This window comes from Rhinoraja longicauda, chromosome 8 (assembly GCF_053455715.1).
Source record: "Rhinoraja longicauda isolate Sanriku21f chromosome 8, sRhiLon1.1, whole genome shotgun sequence".
Taxonomy (NCBI): domain Eukaryota; kingdom Metazoa; phylum Chordata; class Chondrichthyes; order Rajiformes; family Arhynchobatidae; genus Rhinoraja; species Rhinoraja longicauda.
In genome coordinates, this window is record NC_135960.1 from 53,178,277 (window position 1) to 53,199,790 (window position 21,514).

Genomic DNA, 21,514 nt, shown 5'->3' on the forward strand with positions numbered 1-21,514 from the left:
ATTAATATTTTTAGTTATTTTACAAATATTAAATGATTTATGATTTTAATTAAATGATTCATTTTGGATCATTTGATTTTAATTAATAATATCTATTTGGGCTGTTTTTAAACTTCTGTGATTGTCAGAAGCATTTAGAAACAGTTTAAAAAGCATTTGAAGATAAGCTCAAAGCCAATCCTTCCTAATGTAATTCAAAATAAAAACAAAAAGTGCAATCTCCTATTCTTACACTGTATTAATTGAGTATGGTTATGCCAATGTATCATATGATTTTTACTGAGCTATATGCAAAAAAAGGAATTTCACTACCTAGGAGAAACGGACTATCAGGGTAGTTTGAAGATGAGTACTTGGGCTCCGTGGCCTGAGGCCTAGTTGCTGCACATGCGCTGGGGCTTGGTTCAGTTCATTGGAAGGTAATTAAAGCAAGGCTTCAAGCTTGATTATACCATTCTAGTTGCAAAGGATTAGTGCATCTGCAGGAATGAGATGGGAAATGTGAGCTGGCTCAAGCCTTTTTCATTGGCGACTGCATGTTTAAAAATGAATACAGGATCATAGAATTGTACAGCATGGAAGGAAAGTTACTGGGCCACCAGATCTGTGCCAGATCTTTCAAATGTGTTATATTCATTCAAATTAAGTTATCTAAAATCAAATTGCTCTTATTTAAAACATAGTTAAATATAAACTAAGATGTAGTGTCAGTGCCTATTGCTTGACTACTGTTAAGATTTGGACAAAAGTAGGCAAAAGAATAGAAGATAGATAGAATTTCTAGGGCTTTAAAAGAATCACTTTAATTATTCACCAGTATGTTTCTGTCAAGCTTCTGCAGCACACTAGGACTCAAAACCAAAAGTGACTCCAACTATTATACATAATTCAGCTCCTTAATTGGCAAGAATGAGGTGAGAAGTGGGATCGGGGAAATCCACAGAGACTAATGGGGCACATATCAGTGACTTCATCTGTACAGAAATCCCTTAGGTGATTGAAGTCAGCAAATATTTCATCAAGCGAGATATCAATGAGCTTCATTCGCAAAACCTTGCCTGCATGATTATTGAGCAACTTATTTTAGGAGTTTTACATAAACTATATATTTATAGAAAAGAGAAGGAAATGATTGATGTTAATGCTACAGAATTATGCAGCTGAATGCTACACACGTAATAAAGTAAAGTATTTGAAGATAAGGTCAAAAAGACAGTCCTTCCTGATGTAATTCCAAATAAGAACAAAACCTGTAATCTGCTATTCATACACTTGTATTTGAGTATGATTGTGCCGATGATATTTACTGAATTGTGTGCAAAAAAGGAATTTCATTGTACCTATGTACATGTGACAAAGTACAATTGAAAAGGCTGCCAATTCTTTGATTAAATATCAGATGTTGAATGTGTCCAATTTTGTTCTGCTGTTTGGCAAATATTAGGTTTTCAATGTTTATTAATTGGAATAGATACTTAAAATAAAAATATTATGTACAGATGAGAAGAATGCACCATTTCTGATTTTGCTGGATCAAATGCCAGTTAGTAAATGAATACTGAAACAGATGTAAAAATATCTGCAAGAGGATATAGATTGTAAGTGAGGTAAAAACAAAATGGTAAATGTATAAGGTAGGAACATTAATGTTACCAGGTTTAATGTGAAGAATCCGATAGGAAGAGCAATTTGATAGGAGAAGAATTAGATGGCATTACTTTTAAACTGAGAAACTTGTGTTCAGTGAGATTTTGGTGAACTGATTCATGAAATGCAATAAGTAAGAATTTCTATATAGCAAGGATTCGATAACTAGGTGTTATATTGGCCTTTATTATAGGGGGTTGTAGTACAAAAGTAAGTATGTTTTGATTAGATTGTACCACCCGTTCGAAAACTGAAGTGAAAGATTATACTGGAAAAAAAAAGCAGATTAGTCACTGTCTATGAAGACAGAAAACTGAATTAACATTACAGGTTAACCTCTGCTCAGAACTGCCCAGCTCTGATACAAACTGGAATGGCTAGTTATCTGAACGTGTTGAAATGATTACACCCTGAGACCTGTAATATGACTAGTCAGAAGATGCGATCCAGTCTGAAGAAGGGTCCCAACCTGAAATGTCACCTATCCATGTTCTCCAGAGATGCTGCCTGACCTGCTGAGTTACTCCAGCACTTTGTCATTTTTTATGAACCAGCATTTGCAGTTCTTTGTTTCTACATGAGATACTGTTTCTTGTGCTTACATTGAGCTTCATTCGAGTAATGCAGGAGAACAAAGACAGACCTCAGTGCTCATGGCTGAGAGAGTTATTGAATTTGGGCATTCTCAATGGTTTATGGCCAACTCTAATTTGTAAGCTCTTATGCTTTTGAACTCCTCTTGACGAGTCCTCGGTATGATTAACATTTAAAATTGCACGCTGTCATCAACTGTAAGCGAATAAATGTGGTACTTGAGGTGTCTGTTGTATTTCTTTTGCAGAAATGTAGTGTTTGCAGCAGAATAAAATCATAGTATTGTGGGGGACTTTCCTTGAAGATTAAAAATAAAACTGACAGAAGTAATTAGGTAATTTTCATGTGAATGAAACACAAACATTCTGTAGGAGGAGGCAAAACTGGAAACTAGCAATTATCTTGTCCATTTTATGTGGGTCGGAAATAAGAAGTGATCACAATTGATTACTCACTAAAGCAATAAAAGGCCTTATTGACAGACTTTATATCCTTTTAAGAATATGATTTGCATAAACTATTTAGTAGAAAAATTCAAAAAATAAGCCGATTAACAAAAGGCATCACTTGAATATCTAATTTTCCAGCTGTGGAAAAACGGAATGAAAATGTAACAAGAAATAGCATTATGCTGCTGCTTTCAAGTGAAAAATTCTTTCTAGTACAGGAAGACATCCTTATCTCGGGGACATTATTATATATGTGCGGCTTTCTTATAGTGTATTGGGAATTATTTGGATTCAGAGAGAAGAAATAAAGTGGAAATACTGTTTCATTTTCTCCACATCTGCAAAGCCATTGAACAGAGCATTTCTCTTTGCAGAGTAAGCTGATACATAGTTTGTAATTTATAAGATTTATTTATTTTGTAAAATGATACTAAATTGTACAAAAATGTGGAGTTTATATACTTTCGGTGAAAATCTGTCACCATAATTATATACAGGAATTTTGAGATTTCAATTCTGCATGATTTATGTTAAACGGATGAAGAAGCTTCTTTTGGCAGAAATGTCATCGCACATTTCTTCATCTGTCATCGAGTCATAGAGTGATACAGTGTGGAAACAGGCCCCTCGGCCCAACAATGTTCCAGCTACACTAGACCCACTTGCCTGCGCTTGGTCCATATCCCTCCAAACCTGTCTTATCCATGCACCTGTCTAACCGTTTCTTAAACAATAGCAAATTCCCAGCCATCTTCTGGCAGCTTGTTCCTCTGGTCCTCGATTCCCCTACTCTGGGCAAGAGAATGCATCTACCCGATCTATTCCTCTCATGATTTTATATACCTCTATAAGATCACCCCTCATCCTCCTGTGCTCCATGCAATAGAGACCCAGCCTACTCAATCTCTGCCTATAACTCACCCTCTAGTCCTGGCAACATCCTTGTAAATCCTTTCTGAACCCTTTCAAGCTAATAACATTTTATATAGGTTTTGAACTGAAAGGCTAACAGGTCAAAGTATAGGTTCAACTGTATGCATATTACTGTAACTGTATTTAATTTAATAAATCCATATTGTCAATCTAGTATTCAATGCACTGTTTCCTTTCTCTTTTTGTGCTCGTCAATGGTTTGATTGTATTCATTTACTCTAGATTGCATGCAATAATATACTGAAAGTAATACGTGTGTACAGTACTGTCTTCCTCATTTTACAGATGTGCTTTATTCCCTCTACCCAGCCAACAGTGAGAAAGTTTTGCTGACATGCATTTTCAACTAATACCAAATCCAATATATTAAATATTTGATCACTTAATGTGTAAATTATTCTTGTTAATCCTATTCTTGAAATAGCTGTCTAGTTTATTCATCTTATTTATATCACTTCTGTTTGCCTGTAGGGTTTATAAATTATTCTGTGGTTATTTTAAAACACTTTAGAGCCAGTAAAATTTCTGTAGATCTTGCTGTAAATGTAAAATTAATGTAATGTATTAATATTATTGGGACATATGCCTATAATTTCAGTCATGGGAAGAAGATGCATGTTTGCATACTATAAAGGGTAAGAAGCAGAATTGGACAGAATCGCTGACAACCAAACATCCCTCCCTGACTAGGTCGCTGTATTTAATGCACATTTTGAAGAGAAGGTCAGTGGAAACGTGTCGCCCATCCCGACAGCATTGGATGCATCTGTGCCCATGGTCATTGTTGCTAGACATCACAATGACTTTCCTGAGATTGAAGCCACAAAAGTGACTGGCCTGGAGAAACTGCAAACCAGCTGGCAAGGCTGTCTAACCACTCCCTACTGGTAATCTTAGATTCGCACCTGCTTTAAGAAGATCAGTATCATTCCGATGCCAAAGAAAAATAAGGACGTGTGCCTTAATGACTACTACCATGAAGTGCTTCAAGAGGCTGCTCAGGCCGCACAGCAACTCTAGCCTCACGGCAGCCTTGATCCACTTCAATTTGCATACTGGCACAACAGACCGACAGGAAGTGCATTATCCCCAGCCCTACATTCATCCCTGGAACATTGGGATAACAAGGACACCTATGTCAGACTCCTATTCTCTGCCTTCAACACCATAATTCCATTCCAACTTGCCTCCAAAAGTCTGGACCTAGGACTTAGCACCCTTGTCTGCAACTGGATCATCAGAGTCAAGAATGTTTAATTATCTTCTGTACTGACAAATGAATAATTAAATTCTTAAAAGTAGCAGCATATCAGCACTGTTGTAATATGTCGCAAACAAAAATTCAATAAATTAATAACAACAATACTAATGCAAAAAAAACAAAGTCCTTGGTGCAACCAAAGATAGTCCATAGGAGTTCATAGTTAGTGTTATGTAGTGTTCAAGAACTTGATGGTCATTCGAAAGAAGCTATTTTTGAACCTGGTGGTCATGATTTTCAGGCTTCTATACATTCTTTTCAATGGTAGGAGTGAAATTAGTGTGTGGCCGGGGTGAAACACGTCTCTAATAATAGTGGCTTTTTGAGGCAGTGCCTCCTTTTGATCCCTTCAATGTAGGTTAGTACCTGTCATGGACATGCTGACCCACAAACTGCAGTCAGTAGGAAAACATAACAACATCAGCTCCACGATAATACTCAACACCTGTGCCCAAGTCTTCAGCAACTTACTACACTTCCCAGTACACTCGCAAGCATGTGGTAAAATTCTGCTCAAACCTCATTTACACCTTTGCAGTTGACACCACCAAAGTGGACCACATCTCAAACAACGACGAAAGGGAGTACAGGAAGGAAACAGAGCTCAGCAGCATGTTGTCATGACAACACCTCTTCCATTACTTCAGGACTATTGAAGTAGATGTATATGCCAACCGCCTTCTGACATGGAGTGAGTCATTGTTGTTTTGCAACCATGCTACTATGTTCTCTACAGTATCTTCATGTTCTCCGTTTCATCATTGTTTGAGATCCAGCCCATTGCAATGGTCGGATGCAGGAAGTCAAGGCTTCAGTTGCAATAGGAGGCGCTGAATCCTAGGTCCAGAGGTTTGGAGATGTTTTTTAAAAATTGGAATGATGATGTTGAAATCAGAACTGTAGTCAATGACTAGGAAGTTGATTTAGGTATCCTTGTTATCCAGATATTTCAATGATGGGTGTAGGACCAGGGAGACTGCATTTGCTCTGGACCTGTTGCGGCAGTCAGCAAATTCTAATCGACTTAAACTGTTTGGAAGAGTTTAGTTGATGTGTACCATGACCAGTCTCTCTTTATGATTGTGCCACTGGAAAGTAGTCATCAATGCATACTACTTTGTTTTTCTTTGACACTGGGAAGATAGCAGTCTTCTTCAGGTGGGAACCTCTGGTATAGAATAGGGACAGGCTAAAGATGTCCACATATTCTCCTGCCAGCTGGTCCACAGCAGTTCTGAGGACACAACTGAGGACTGCATCCGGACCAGTTGCTTTATGCAGGTTTACTCCCGGGAAGGCCAATCTGCAACAGTGACCATGAGTACAGGTGCAGCCAAGACTGTCAGAGGGGTGACATCATTCTATTATCTTCTGTTGAAAATGATCATAAAATGCATTGAGGTTGTCAGGGAGGGATGCGCTGTTACTAGCAACACTGCCTGACTTCACTTAGCAGTCCATTATAGGAGGTAAGCCTTGCCCATGGGTGTATGTGTGGTTTTTCTTGGACTCTCACTTGGTCCAGAATTTTCTTTTGGCACCCTGAAGGGTTTGAGACGGTCGTATATGTATTTCTTGTACAATTCGGAATCACCTGACATGAATGCCACAGCGTCAGCTTTAACAGGGGAGTGGATCTCACGGTTCATCCATGGTTTCCAGTTGGAGAACACTCAGATTGTCATCTTTAGGCACGCAGTGCTTTACACATTTACTGATTAAGTCTGTGACAGCATCGTCGTAAAGGCTGGCCACAAAGTCCTATAAATATGGACCTTGTAGGATCTCATCTGTTTTCTGGACGCGCAGTGGTAGAGTTGCTGCCAAACCGCACCAGAAATTCTGATTACAGGTGCCGCCTGTACAGAGGATGTACATTTTCTCTGTGACCACGTCTGTTTTCTCCAGTTGCTCCGATTTCCTCCCACACTCCAAAGGCATGCAGGTTTGTAGGTTAATTGACTTCTATAAATTGTAAATTGTTCCTAGTATGTAGGATAGTGCTACTGTACGAGGTGATCACTGGTCGATCTGGACGTGCTGTATACCTAAAGTTCTCAAACCAGCATTGTACTACTTTTGGTACTGAATCCTCACACTTCAGTTTCTGCTTGTGAGCAAAGAGTAGAAGCACAGCAAGGTAGTGAGTTTCCCAAAATGTGTGCAGGGGGTGTAGCACTAGGCATCTTTAGTTGTGTAACAGTAGTCGAGGGTGTTTGGCCTCTGGTGGAACTTTCCAAACTGTATATCTAAACCACCCTAACAACACTCCTCGTAAGTTTCTACATCTCAATCATGTTCCCTTTTAACCTCCTCTGCTCCAGAGTAAGTAGATTCCGACAGAGAAGGAGATCTGCCATGATTTCCGGTCGTGACCTATATGAGACCCCAGGCATACATATGCGTTTTTACTTGATTGCTGTTCGAAACCGCTTGGAAAGTCAATTAGTTCAGAGAAAATTAGAGATGGCTAACAAATATCGACCATATTAATTAGTTTTTTTAAAAACAAACACATTGCAACCTCTTTTAATTTTAAAAGTTTCATTTTGAATATCAATTGGATGTAAAATGGAGCAATGTTACCTCCATCTTGATGAAGCTCACTCAAGGCTCCTGTGTCTGGCTTTATTAGAATAATATTGGTGAACCACCTGTGCTGAATGTCTGCCAATTGATGAATTTGGGACATTGACACCATGCGGTTGAACATAATTGTTACGTTAAGGGCAAAGATGAGGCCTTCCTGAATGGAAAGGAGTGCCAAAAGCCAACAGAAATTTTGAGGCCAAATGTTGTAATTCCAAAAATAAATTTTATTCAGAATTTAAAAAAATATATACAAATCAAGAAATGTGCAAAAACTCTTCCAACATTTTCAGTGTCTATACATTCATGGCCATCATATCTTTCCTGACCACATTAAAATCATTAATAAAGTGAGTTGAGATAATCTGGTTGAGTTGCTCAGTACTCACTTTGATCAGGCAGATGGTGCTCTTCATCCGATTGAAGAGCAGGGGTGCATCCCTGTCCGAATTATGATAAAGGACTGTGATTGGGGTAATATAATGAGACTGCTAACCGACCTCACTGTGAATAACAGGTGGTTATTTTAAGGTATGCTTAAAAATATATATTTGTGGGTCTCAGTTGGGAAAAGTGTGTTTTGTGTATTTTTGCTCCACTTTCTCCATTTATGCTTTAAACCTGGGTGTGATGATGTAAATATCTAGTCACCTGCATTGTGTGAAAGTATATGTGAGAAAATTGAAGTCTTGTATCTCAATTCAAATCAATTATTTGTTAGCTGATTAAAAAAATTATACAGCTGGAAGATGCTTGTTAATAACTATTCTTAATGTGTTCTTTTAACAGAAAATGATCCCAAGGTTTTGGAAAGGCAGGAACAACAGCAGCCATCATATATCGCACTAAGTTATATCAACAGGTATAAATTTAAGTTAATTTTGAATTTGTATTTAGCAGCACCCACTTGGAAGGTACAATGAAACTCTGATCATTCCCCGACCATTTAAAATCCTGATGGTATGGCAGCTGGTTTATCAGGTAATGTTTGCCGCATTCCCTTTCAACTCACTGGTGGCCTGGTTCCCCCACCCCTTTTCTACTCTCTACTACCCCAGTTCCTATGCTTCCTTTTCCACTCACTGATGCCCCATTTCCAACACTCCCTTTTCAATCACTGGCAACTAGGTTTCTGCACTCTGTTATCCACTCTCCAGGGCTCCAGAATCTCTTTACCACTCTCCCTGGGGCCCCTGTTCCAGTGCATCTTTTAAACACCCTATTTTCCCTGGGAAAATTTATTATAGTACCGTCCTATAGCTTTAAAAAAGTAATTTTAAAACGTTTTGGTGTATTTATAATTTAGAGAGATTCAGCATGAAAACAGGCCCTTCGGCCCACTGAGTCCACACCGACCATTGATCACCCCCTCACATTAGTTCTATGTTATTCCACTTTCTCATGCGCATCCTACACAGCTAGAACAATTTAAAGGCCAATTAACCTACATACCCACATGTCTTTGGGATGTAGGAGGAAAAGCATGCGGTCACGGAGAACATGCAAACTCTACACAGATAGCACACAAGGTCAGGATCGAAACTGGGTCTCTAGTGCTGTGAGGCAGAGGCGCTGACAGCCACGCCACTGTGAGTTAGAAATAACATCCAATAGCCCAGAAAATGAGCTAGCCTGATTCCACTAAATTGTTAAATGAGTGCAATACCTCTGCAGTGCTGGTGTTATTTCCTTTATGTATTATGTACAAAGATCAAACTGAAAATTAAAAAAAAAGAGCAGGTGGTGTTGAGACCTGGGGTGGTCTTTATATCAATTGCAGTGCAGAAGAAAAATGTAAAGTATATCTCAGTTACTTAGATGATACAACAGCAGCCATTTCTATTTCGGTACTGCCTTTAACACAGCAAAAAATACCTTAACATGAGAATGATCAAAAATGAAATGATGCTCAGTCACAGTACGATCTTTTAGGACAGATAACCAAAAAACTCCACAATGAGCTGGCTTTTTAGGTGTATATATTAAAGGTGGAAAAAGAGGTGGAAATATAAAGAAGCTTAGAGTTTCATCATTTAAAAGTAGGGCTGACAATCTTGGAGCAGAAAAATTGGAAATTAACAAAATTAGAATTTGTTTATTATTCAGTATACTGAGATACAGTGAAAAACTTACTTTGCATGCTATCCAAATAAATCATACTGTACATGAGTACAATCAAGCCGTACATCAAGTAGCGCAGAGAGAAAAATGCCATAAGTGCAGAATAGACTGTTATAGCAAAATGGTGTTACAGTTATGGAGAAAGTGCAGATCAAAAAATGTGCAAGGACTGCAAGTTGGTAGGTGGGGATGTGGACTTTTCATCCTTAGTTTATGAGAGGAATATTCGGTAGTGGGGAAGAATCTGGTGGTACGTACTTTCAAGGTTTTTGTATCTTCTGCCCAATTGTAGAGGGTAGGAGTAGTGACTAGGGTGTAGATGGTCCTTGATTATGTTGCTTACTTTTCCGAGGCAGCATGAAGTGTAGATAGAGTTGAGTGGTGGGGTGGAGGGGTTGCTTTGTGTAATGAACTAGGCTACATTCATGACTCTCTGCAATTGCTTGCAGTCTTGAGTAGAGCTAATGCCAACCAAGCTGTGATACATCCCGAGAGGATGCTTTCAACCTGGCATCCGTAGAAGTTAGTAGAGTTGTTGGAGATGTACCAAACTTCCTTAGTCTTCTAGCAGAATCAAAGGATATGGGGAGAAGGCAGGCACGGGTTACTGATTGTGGATGATCAGCCATAATCACAATGAATGTCGGTGCTTGCTCGAAGGGCCAAAATGGCCTCCTCCTGCACCTATTTTCTATGTTTTCTATGTTTCTAAAGATATAGGGGCATTGGTGTGCTTTCTTGGCCATAACGACAATGTGGTTGGTCCAGGAAGGATTGTCTATGATATTTACACCTGGAAACATGAAGCTCCCGCCCATCTCCACTTATGCTCCATTGATACTGACTAGGGCATGTATACCACCTTGTTTCCTGAAGTCAATAATTAGCTCCTTCGACTTGCTGACATTGAGGGAGAGGTTGTTGTCTTGACTATGATATTAGGCTTTCCAGCTCCTTCCGACACTCCATTTGATCTTTGTGCGAGATCTGGCCCGCTATGGTAGTATCATCTGGTGGTACAATGGTAGTATGGTGCTGTTCTAAGATTTAGAAGAATCACTTGGAGTACAGATCTTTTGGAGTTTTACAAATCTGGATAGGATTGCAGTAACATGGAATGTGATACCAGAAAGAGTTTTCAAAAGTAGTAGTACCATGCTGCGATGAGAATTTTTCAAGCAGAGATGCTGTTAAACCAGAAGATCCCCCGGTCATTAAGTGACAGATAAATGTGATTTAAATGCAAGTTTGCCACAGGCAGAAAAACTTTGGATGATCTCATGGTTACCTCATGTGGCAAAAGGGAGATTGGCAAGTAGAGCACTGGAAAAATCAAATTGAGAACCAACTGAGCAATGGGTGAGGGTTTTAGCTTGGCAATATGAAAAGGGTATGAATTCTGATCAATTTATTCTTTGTAAACTAGTTGGTACAATATGGCCTTTTCATTTTCAGATTTCGTGAGGGACTTTGGTTTGAAAGGAAAGCGGTTTATTATGATGTTTCATGCATGCAATACAAAGATGTAACTTGATGTATCTATTTTACAATTCCAATTGTCCCTTTGGTATTTGAGTTCAGACTATTTTGGGTGTACACGCTTCTTGAGATCTTGTACCCTTTATGATTGAGAGTTAAAATCTGTGCGAGAATAATCGGCTATGATGTCTCATTCCCCCCTTAGAAAGGCAAGAATTGCAAAAGTGATCGAAATTTCTTGTCATGACATTAATCTCAGCAAGCCATGCCACTCTTGGGTTACAAGCTCATTACCCTCTTATAAGTGTTGAACATTTTAGCGATGATAATTTTGTGGGAAAAGCATGTATACTGTTTCAAAATTAAGGAATTGTTGCACAAAAAGTGTATTAAACTGGCAATTATGTAGTGGCCATTCCTTGCTTGCGCAGCAATCTTCACTCATTGTCTGCAATAGATTGAGCCTAAATGCCAATGGTGATATGCGGGTGTGTCACAGCTAGGGGTTGGTTGAAAATGGCGTGGGATGTGACTGGAGTGGGGACAGTCGGTTCTTTCATCATGGGGTTGGATAATAAAATTAAAATTGAGCAATCAGGATGTGATCAGGTTGTAGAAAGATCTGGGATACAATTGGACAGGAGTGAAAGGACTAAAGGACATCCTCTGTGATGGGAGGGAAGTGAAAGCCAAATAAAATACCAACTGGATGCCTATCTGCTGGAGAATCCATGTGCTAGACTTAACAGCTGCAGATTAGTTCAGATTTCCCTCTTTAAATACTGTTGAAAAGTGGAGTGGTTTCTGAAGTCTTGCATCCTTGTGAGTGTACCTTGCTGATGGTATGCCATCTGTGCAAGGAAGACCTGGCACAAATTCAGTGAACACTAATATCCTGATCCCAAAATTCCACCAGCTTTCCAGTTAAATTTCTTCAAGTAAGTATTATACATTGAAATATTATCCATTGAAATATTATACTACGTTAAAAAAAATCTCGGCTGTGTTGTCTGTGACAAATGGCTTTGTGTGCGTAATTAATAGTGCTGATGTAGGACCTTGACCTGAATGTCAACGCATACCTTTTTGCTTCAACAAATGCTATGAGACCAGCGTCCTGTTTTTCGTAATTAATAGTTCATACTGAATGGGCTTGACACATTTTCAACAAGTAATATGAATTACAATATTTAATAAATGATTGGCACAGTGCCGCAGCAGTAAAATGGTCTTGATGAAAAGTAGATAGTGGACATATGTTCCTGTTGGAAAAAGGTCTAATTTTTGGAAGTTACGGAGACAAAATAAAGTGGAACAAAATTAAGAGTAACACAATGAGAAGCTTTTGTTTTTAAAAGCATGTGATTAGAATTTGAACAGAAAATGTTTCCCCTCATGTCACTTATATCTCTTTCCTTTTAATTTATTTCTGTGAGCATTAAACCTTGACGACTTCCACAATGGAAACTTTTGTCCACTCTATTGTTCATCAAGATCATGGCTGATCATTTTCTTCAATGCCATTTTTCCTTCACTATCACAGTAATATTCAGAAATTTATAATTCTGTGTTTTGAATGAGTTAATTGACTGAGTATTTCAGGCTAAAGAATTCCAAAGATTTATTATTACTTGCATGAAGAATTTTCTCCTCATGCCTATCCTTTATTCTAGACCCTGGTGGGGGAAGCATACTTCCTACACCCAGCCTGCTGAACCCAGTGAGAATGAAGAAGGGTTCCAATCTAAAACGTCAGCTAACCCATTCCCTCCACAGATTTTTTTCCAACCTGCTGAGTTCTCCTTGAACTCTGGTCTTTAGCACAATGAGGCAACAGCTCTACCTGCTGTGCCACCCAAAGATTATCAATGAATCCTTTCTCATTGCATGAAGTGAGATCTAAAATAGCCTTTTACTTAAAAGAATTCCTTCATAAACCATTTTGTTTCATTTCTGTTATGAAAAAAAAATTAACTTAAGCAAAACGTACTTACATTTTTGCAAATCAGGAATGCACAACCTCTTTTTCCAAGTCTGCTTCCAGTTCTACATTTTCAGTCCTCACAGGACTTGAGTGGCAAATGTATCAGGTGCGTGAGAATTCATGACAATGGCTTCATGTCAGTGTTTTTTTCTCATAGCTTTTATCCATGGTTAGCACAAATTGGCGCCAAAACCTGGTGACGATTGCATATGGACTCAGTCGGCTGCTTCTATGTATTATGTACTTATGGTAATAATCTTCTGATCTGAATGCAAAAAAAAATCACTGTACTTTGGTACATGTGATAAAGGAACCATTGAATGATTGATTTCCTCAAATTATCAATTCCATTATATCACTAGCAAATAGAGGAACAGATTTAGTTTCTCTAAATATACTCTAAAATAATTTATAACTATTTTGTTGAAAAAAAACAGTAGCTAATTTTAAAAAATCTATATGTGCGTTGTAACAAGATCGTAAAATCAGACTGTGGTAATTACTTTTTCTGTATTATTTGCTCCACAGAAAAACATCATGCTTTATATGCTTGTGTTCTTCAAACTGCAGGAGCCTTTATTTCATCAGTTTAAACTGCAGTTGAACAGTGGCAGCTTTCCAGGTGTACTTTGCAAATTGGGGTTTAAATGTGGAACACATCAAATTAAAATTCAATATTAATTATTTTGTCTTGTTGCAATTCTGTGTAGCTTAAAGCAGCAAGGGTAATCGTCTAATTCATTCCATGTGTTTTCAGTGAACTTAATCATTATGTCAGTTCCCTAATAAAAGGTTATTATAGAAACAAAGATCCCAATTTTACATATGGTAGGCATGGGAGAATTGCAGACGATGGTCTCTAAGGTAGACTTGAGCATTCTTGACAAATGATGCCCATGCTGTGATCAGATACTCAACAAGAAATCTCGTTATTAACTAGGGCTGCATAGATAATTAGCACTTGGGCTTCAAATTTTAAATCTGGCTGGAGATGTATAATTTATCAAAAGCTGTAGCTTGCTGTCAGAACCCTATAATAAGTGCACATTATTGATGAAATAAGATTAAACCAAGATCGAAGAGAATTTAGGCCATAGGTTGGAATTTGAAAGATCTGATTTCAATGTTTACAGTGCTCGTTTGGTATTTTGGAAATAGAGTTCCTAAAAGATGAGCAGCTGCAGAATGAAACAGATTTTAAGAATTAAAAAAAATTACTGTATTTTGTTTATTTTCATTCTTTTTATCAATTTTCTGCAATTTTCCATTTTTACTTAAAAAATTTAAATTTCTCTACAGAAATTTGCTTTATACCACCTTTTACCAACTTTATCTGTCTTTCGTTTAGGTTTCAATGTCATTTTCCATGTTTTGAGAAGTTTTATGCCTGAAATTGGACTTGGATGTCATTTCACACCTTCAAGTTAAGGGGATATATTGGAATAAATGTTGTCCTCGTTTTCCAGTTATTTCTTTGGGTACACCAGTGAGGATGGGATCTGACTAACATATGCATTATCTGTGACATTTAAGTCGTGCAGGATGTATTCAGATGTAGGTTGACTGGCCAAAATTCAGATGGTATCTTCCTTGCTTTTCTGCTGTTGCATCTAACCCTGTTACTTTGCAGGTGTTTCCAGTACTGTAACTGGCTGTCCCCTGCGAATAACTACATTTTTAATGGTACTTTATTGTCATATATACTGAGGTACAGTGAAATTTATTTTTGTATACAGTTCATTACAATTATCACTCAGATACCTTAGAGAAGCATCTCAGACACTGTACAGTGGATAGTAGCAGTACACCGAGACAATATACAGAGTCACCAAAATTGGTGCCTTTTTCAAGTCCCATTTATAGAGTCATAGAATGCTTCAGTGTGGAAACAGGTCCTTCAGCCCAACTCGTCCTCACCGGCCAACAATGTCCCAGCTACACTAGTCCCACTTGCCTACGCATGGTCCATAACCTTCCAAACCTGTCCTATCCGTGTACCTGTCTAACTGTTTCTTAAACAATGGGATAGTCCCAGCCTCAACTACCTCCTCTGGCAGCCTGCTCCATACACCCACCCTTTGTGTGAAAAGGTTACCACTCGGATTCCTATTAAATCTTTTCCCCTTCACCTTGAACCTATGTCCACTGGTCTTCGATTCCCCTACTCTGGGCAAAAGACTCTGTGCATCTACCTGATCTATTCGTCTCATGATGTTGTAAGTGCAGAGTTGTTGACCTGACCATGAAGGCCCGTTGCAGGGTTGGCGTTGCAGGTTCGGCCTGACTAAGCATAGCCATGGTGTCCTCCACTGCTCCTCTGCCACTGTTTCACCACTGTAGGCCGCATCCAGTTCACAAGCATGACCTCGGAGCAGCGCCCGGTTCAACTGGGGGTGGAGGGGAGTGGGGGGGCGAGGAGGGAGTGGGGATGGGGGGAGGTGGGGATAGGGGATAGGGGATAGGGGATGGGGGGAGGGGAGTGGGGTGGGGGGGTAGTGTGGGGGTGGGGGGGAGGGGAGTGGGGGTGGCGGGGAGGGTGGTGGGGAGTGCAGGTCAGGGGGTGGGGAGGGAGGGGAGTGGGGGGGAGGGGAGTGGGGGGGAGGGGAGTGGGGAGGAGGGCAGATGGAGTGGGTGAGGGAGGGAGGAGGGGGGATAAGGGGGGTTGGAATGGGGGGAGGGGTGCTACACCAATGCAGGAGAGGCTTTGGGTCCACGGCTCGCTCTGGCTGCAGCGCTGGCGGGACGGGGCCCTGGTGAGTGGCACCCTCTCCCCTTCCCTGTCCCCTCTCGCCTGCCCACGACCCCGAGGGACACTCCCCGCCCAGCAACGGGCTTCGTCAGTTGGGGAGGGTTGCCCCAGCAGAGGCCTGCAGGAGAGATTTGGATCCAATGGGTCCACCTCAGTCTAGTTGATACTTGAAGTGCATATTTTGTTGATTGTTAATAGGTTCCTTTTGTTATGAAAGTTTAGAAAAAAATTAGGAGGAAGAACTGACACCCGAGAAACGCACTGCGCCAGTGCACCATACTGTATAGGATTTGAAAAATTCTGTAACTAAAGTGCTTATTTTTTTGGTCTTATTCTACATAAATGAAACAATGTTGCTACATATTTGCACTTATCTATCTATAGATAAACCTTAAAAAAAGATATTAATTTCTGGTGGCCTATTTGATAATATTATTCATAGCATTCCATTTAACAGGCAGAGTGGGCTGTGAGAAAACAGTCAATTTCCACTTCGGAAAATTGGTAAAGCTATTTAGATGATAAACTCCAATCTTTGATGTTTGTGTTGGTTTATTTTTGTCAAGTGTATGGAGATCCAATGAAAATCTTTGTTTTGTGTACTATCCAGGCAAATCAGACCATACATGAGTACATCAGGTAGTGCAGTAGTGAAAATAAACGGAGTGCAGAATTCAGTGTTAGAGCTGTAAAATGCAGATTTTTAAAATAAAGTGCAAGGGCCATATTGAGGTAGATTAGGAGTTCATCCTTAGCATATGGGAGGTCCATTCATGAGTCTGATAACTGTGAGGGAGAAGCTGTTTCGGAATCCCGCTGTAGTATGATGATTTAAAGTGGCCATATTTTATAAAAGATAAAATCAAGTCTTTGCTGTACAGTGCCAACTGTGGGGACATGTTTGATTGCCAGTACATCTGATGGGACCAATCATTTTTCACCCTGGTATAGTTTAGCGTACTCAACTACACCATAAACTTCTATTTCTGCCAACTTTTATGCTTTATTACATATTTCCTCTTGTCAAAGCATTAACTTTTAAATGCAGATTGTTATTTCTAGTTTCTGTCTTTAATCATGATTCCATAATTATCCTATCATGGTATGATATGGAATGCAAAGCTGATTTCTACAAATCTAAAACTATTATTCAGCAACTAAACCATTTAATTGAACATCGATGCTTGCTTCCTCTACATCCTTTGCATCATTCCTATAACGTTTTTTTTCTGTGCAATCAATAGCTTCAAGTTTAACTACTCTAGAGTTACCTTATTGGTATATCAAAGTAACTAAAACTCCATCACCAAAGTATCCATCACCAGTCACATAACCAATAGAAGTCGCCAATGTTCATTTCCTTATTCCCAGATGCTGTTGTTAAAAGCTCCCATCCTTGTTTGCAATCCCTATTTTCTCTTGACTCATCGTTATAACCTGACAGAGTTCACTTTCACTTGGAAGCAAAGTGCACTACATTTTATAGACAATCGACAGTAGGTGCAGGAGTAGACCATTCGGCCCTTCGAGCCAGCACCGCCATTCACCGTGATCATGGCTGATCATCCACAATCAGTACTCCGTTCCTGCCTTCTACCCATATCCTTTGACTCCGCTATCATTAAGAGCTCTATCTAACTCTTGAAAGCATCCAGGGAATTGGCCTCCACTGCCTTCTGAGGCAGAGGGTTCCACAACTTCACAACTCTCTGAGAGAAAAGGTTTTTCCTCATCTCCGTTCTAAATGGCCTACCCCTTATTTTAAACTGAGGCCCCTGGTTCGGGACTCCCCCAACATCGGGAACATGTTTCCGTGTCCAATCCCTTAATAATCTTATATGTTTCAATAAGATCCCCACTTATCCTAAATTCCAGAGTATACAAGCCCAATCGCTCCAGTTTTTCAACATACGACAGTCCTGCCATTCCGGGAATTAACCTCGTGAACCTAAGCTGCACTCCCTCAATAGTAAGAATGTCCTTCCTCAAATTTGGAAACCAAAACTGCACCCAATACTCCAGGTGTGGTCTCACTAGGGCCCTGTACTACTGCCGAAGGACCTCTTTGCTCCTATACTCAATTCCTCTTGTTATGAAGGCCAACATTCCATTAGCATTCTTCACTGCCTGCTGTACATGCATGCTTACTTTCAGTGACTGATGAACCCGGACACCCAGATCTTGTGGTACTTCCCTTTTTCCTAACTTAACACCATTCAGATAATAATCTGCCTTCCTGTTCTTACCACCAAACTGGATAACCATATTTATCCACATTAAACTGTATCTGCCATGCATCTGCCCACTCACACAACCTGTCCAAGTCATCCTGCATCCTCATAGCATCCTCCTCGCACTTCACACTGCCACCCAGCCTTGTGCCATCTGCAAATTTGCTAATGTTACTTTTAATCCCTTCATCTAAGTCATTAATGTATATTGTAAATAGTTGCGGTCCCAGCAGCGAGCCTTGCGGTACCCCACTAGTCACTGCTTGCCGTTCTGAAAGGGACCCATTTATCCCTACTCTTTGTTTCCTGTCTGCCAACCAATTTTCTATCCATGTCTGTACCCTACCCCCAATACCATGTGCTCTAATTTTGCCCACTAATCTCCTATGTGGGACCTTGTCGAAGGCTTTCTGAAAGTCCAGGTACACTACATCCACTGGCTCTCCCTTGTCCATTTTCCTAGTTACATACTCAAAAAATTTCCGAAGATTTGTCCAGCATGGTTTCTCCTTCGTAAATCCGTGTTGACTCGGAACGATCCTGTTACTGCTATCCAAATGTTCCGCAATTTCCTCTTTTATAATTGATTCCAGCATCTTCTCCACCACCGATGTCAGGCTAACTGGTCTATAATTTCTTGTTTTCTCTCTCCCTCCTTTCTAAAAAAGTGGAATAACATTAGCCACCCTCCAATCCACAGGAGGGTAGGATCTGAATCTATAGAACATTGGAAAATGATCACCAATGCGTCCACGATTTCTAGAGCCACTTCCTTAAGTACCCTGGGATGCAGACCATCAGGCCCCGGGGATTTATCAGCCTTCAGTCCCATCAGTCTACCCAGCACCATTTCCAGCCTAATGTGAATTTCCTTCAGTTCCTCCGTCACCCTAGGATCTCTGGTCACTAGAACATCTGGGAGATTGTTTGTGTCTTCCTTAGTGAAGACAGATCCAAAGTACCTGTTCAACTCATCTGCCATTTCCTTGTTCCCTATAATAAATTTACCTGCTTCTGTCTTCAAGGGACCCACATTTGTCTTAACTATTTTTTTCCTCTTCACCTACCTAATGAAGCTTTTACTATCCTCCTTTATATTCTTGGGTAGCTTACCTTCGTACCTCATCTTTTCTCCCCGTATTGCCTTTTTAATTATCTTCTGATGCTCTTTAAAAGAGTCCCAATCCTCTGGCTTCCCACTCATCTTTGCTATGTTATACCTCTTCTCTTTTATTTTTATACTGTCCTTGAGTTCCCTTGTCAGCCACGGTCACCTCCTACTCCCCTTAGAATCTTTCTTCCTCTTTGGAATGAACTGATCCTGCACCTTCTGTATTATTCCCAGAAATACCTGCCATTGTTGTTCCACCGTCTTTCCTGCTAGGGTCTCTTTCCAGACAACTCTGGCCAGCTCTCCCTCATGCCTCCATAGTCCCCTTTGTTCAACTGTAGTGCTGACACTTCCGATTTTCCCTTCTCTCTCTAAAATTGTAGATTAAAACATCATATTATGATCACAACCTCCTAATGGCTCTTTTACCTTGAGATCCCTTATCAAATCCGGTTCATTACACAACACTAAATCCAGAATTGCCTTCTCCCTGGTAGGCTACAGTACAAGCTGCTCTAAGAATCCATCTCGGAGGCACTCCACAAATTCCCTTTCTCGGGGTCCAGTACCAACCTGATTTTCCCAGTCTACCTGCAATTTGAAATCTCCCATAACCACCGTAGCATTACCTTTGCGATATGCCAATGTTAACTCTTGATTCAACTTGCACCCTATGTCCTGGCTACTGTTTGGGGGCCTGTAGATAACTCCCATTGGGGTCTTTTTACCCTTACAATTCCTCAGTTCTGTCCATACTGACTCTACATCTCCTGATTCTATGTCACCCCTTGCAAGGGACTGAATATCATTCCTTACCAACAGAGCGACCACACCCCCTCTGCCCACCTGCCTGTCTTTTTGATAGGATGTATAACCCTGAATATTCAGCTCCCAGCCTTGATCCTCTTGCAGCCATATCTCTGTAATTGCCACAACATCATGCTTGTCAATATCTAACTGAGCCTCAAGCTCATCCATTTTATTTTTTATACTTTGTGCATTCAAATACAACACTTTAACTTTGGTATTCACCTCTCTTCTCACACCAGTCATTATTGGCCCTGACCGTACTCTCTTATCCCTTCTCGAACTTTCCTTCCCATTAATTTGGTAGTCTTTTGCAAGTTTTCCTGCATTCACTTCCTCTTTAACTCCATCTTTATATTCCCAATTTGTCAACTACTCCTCCCCACTATTTAGTTTAAACCCACACGTGTAGCATTAGCAAACCTGCCTGCCAGAACGTTGGTCCCCCTCCAGTTAAGGTGTAACCCGTCCCTTTTGTACATGTCACCCCTACCCCAGAAGAGATCCCAATGGTCTATAAATCTAAATCCTTGCTCCCTGCACCAGCCCCTCAACCATACATTCATATCCCCTATCTCCCTGTTCCTGCCCTCACCAGCACGTATTGGAAGCAATCCAGAGATAACCACCCTAGAAGTCCTGCTTTTCAGTCTTCTTCCTAACTCTTTAAACTCACGTTGCAGAACCACCTTCCTCTTCCTCCCGACGTTGTTTGTGCCCATGTGCACAACTACTTCTGACTGTTCACCTTCCCACTCGAGGATGTTCTGAAGTCGGTCTGTGACATCTTGAACCCTGGCACCAGGGAGGCAACTGGAAATTATTGGAAATAATTTATTTCTCCATTCTAAAGGGCCCTTCCCAAATGGCATCTGTCCATTTTCTTCCACAGTTGCTGCCTGACCCCTGTATTTCTCTAGTTTTGTTTTTACTCAAGATTCCAGCATCTCGCGTCCACTTTTTAATTATCATCAAATGGCAAAAGCATTATTAGCCCCTGTTATTATAATTTTGCAAGAGGCTAGAAAGAAAACTTGGATGGTTTGGCATTTTATTAATTTACAGGGTGTGAATATAGCTGCCATGGTTAGGTTTGAGAAAGTGGTTTTGAGACACTTCAGAAGCATCTTTATGAAGGTATTCCGATGATGTTAGAGAGTTCCAGGATTTTGATTAAACGCAATTAAGGATTGTAGTAGTTACATTGCTATGCTGGTAATTCAGAGGCCTCGACTAATGATTCAGAAGCACAAATTCAGATCAGGCTAAGGCAGCTGGGGAATTTAGATTCAGTTAATTAAATAATCTGGAATAAAAAAATCTACACATGAGTAATGACAACTGTAAAACAGTAGAATTGTTGTAAAAACCCATCTGGATCATGAGTGCCTTTCACGAAAGAAATCTGAAAAATCCTTCAGTCTGGGTTTCTGACTCCACATTGAAACTTGTGCCTTTACTCTGAAATGTTGTGCAAGCCACTCAGTTTTACTAAACTGCCAGCACTGAATAACTTAATTGCATATTTTCTATTATTCACAAGAACCATTTCTGGGACA

At 40.0% G+C, this 21,514-nt stretch overlaps 1 protein-coding gene across 2 annotated transcripts in view; it reads left to right on the plus strand.

Annotated features, from left to right (window-relative positions):
* LOC144595977 (juxtaposed with another zinc finger protein 1-like) overlaps positions 1 to 21,514 on the plus strand; it is a 102,567-nt gene that overhangs the window by 57,170 nt on the left and 23,883 nt on the right. The window contains exon 2 of one of the 2 annotated variants that reach the window (XM_078403987.1): positions 8,263 to 8,335. The exons of the other annotated variant lie outside the window; for it this stretch is intronic. Within the exon in view, the coding sequence (XP_078260113.1) occupies positions 8,263 to 8,335 (73 nt within the window). The remainder of the gene's footprint in view (positions 1 to 8,262; positions 8,336 to 21,514) is intronic. 2 annotated transcript variants of the gene reach the window in all.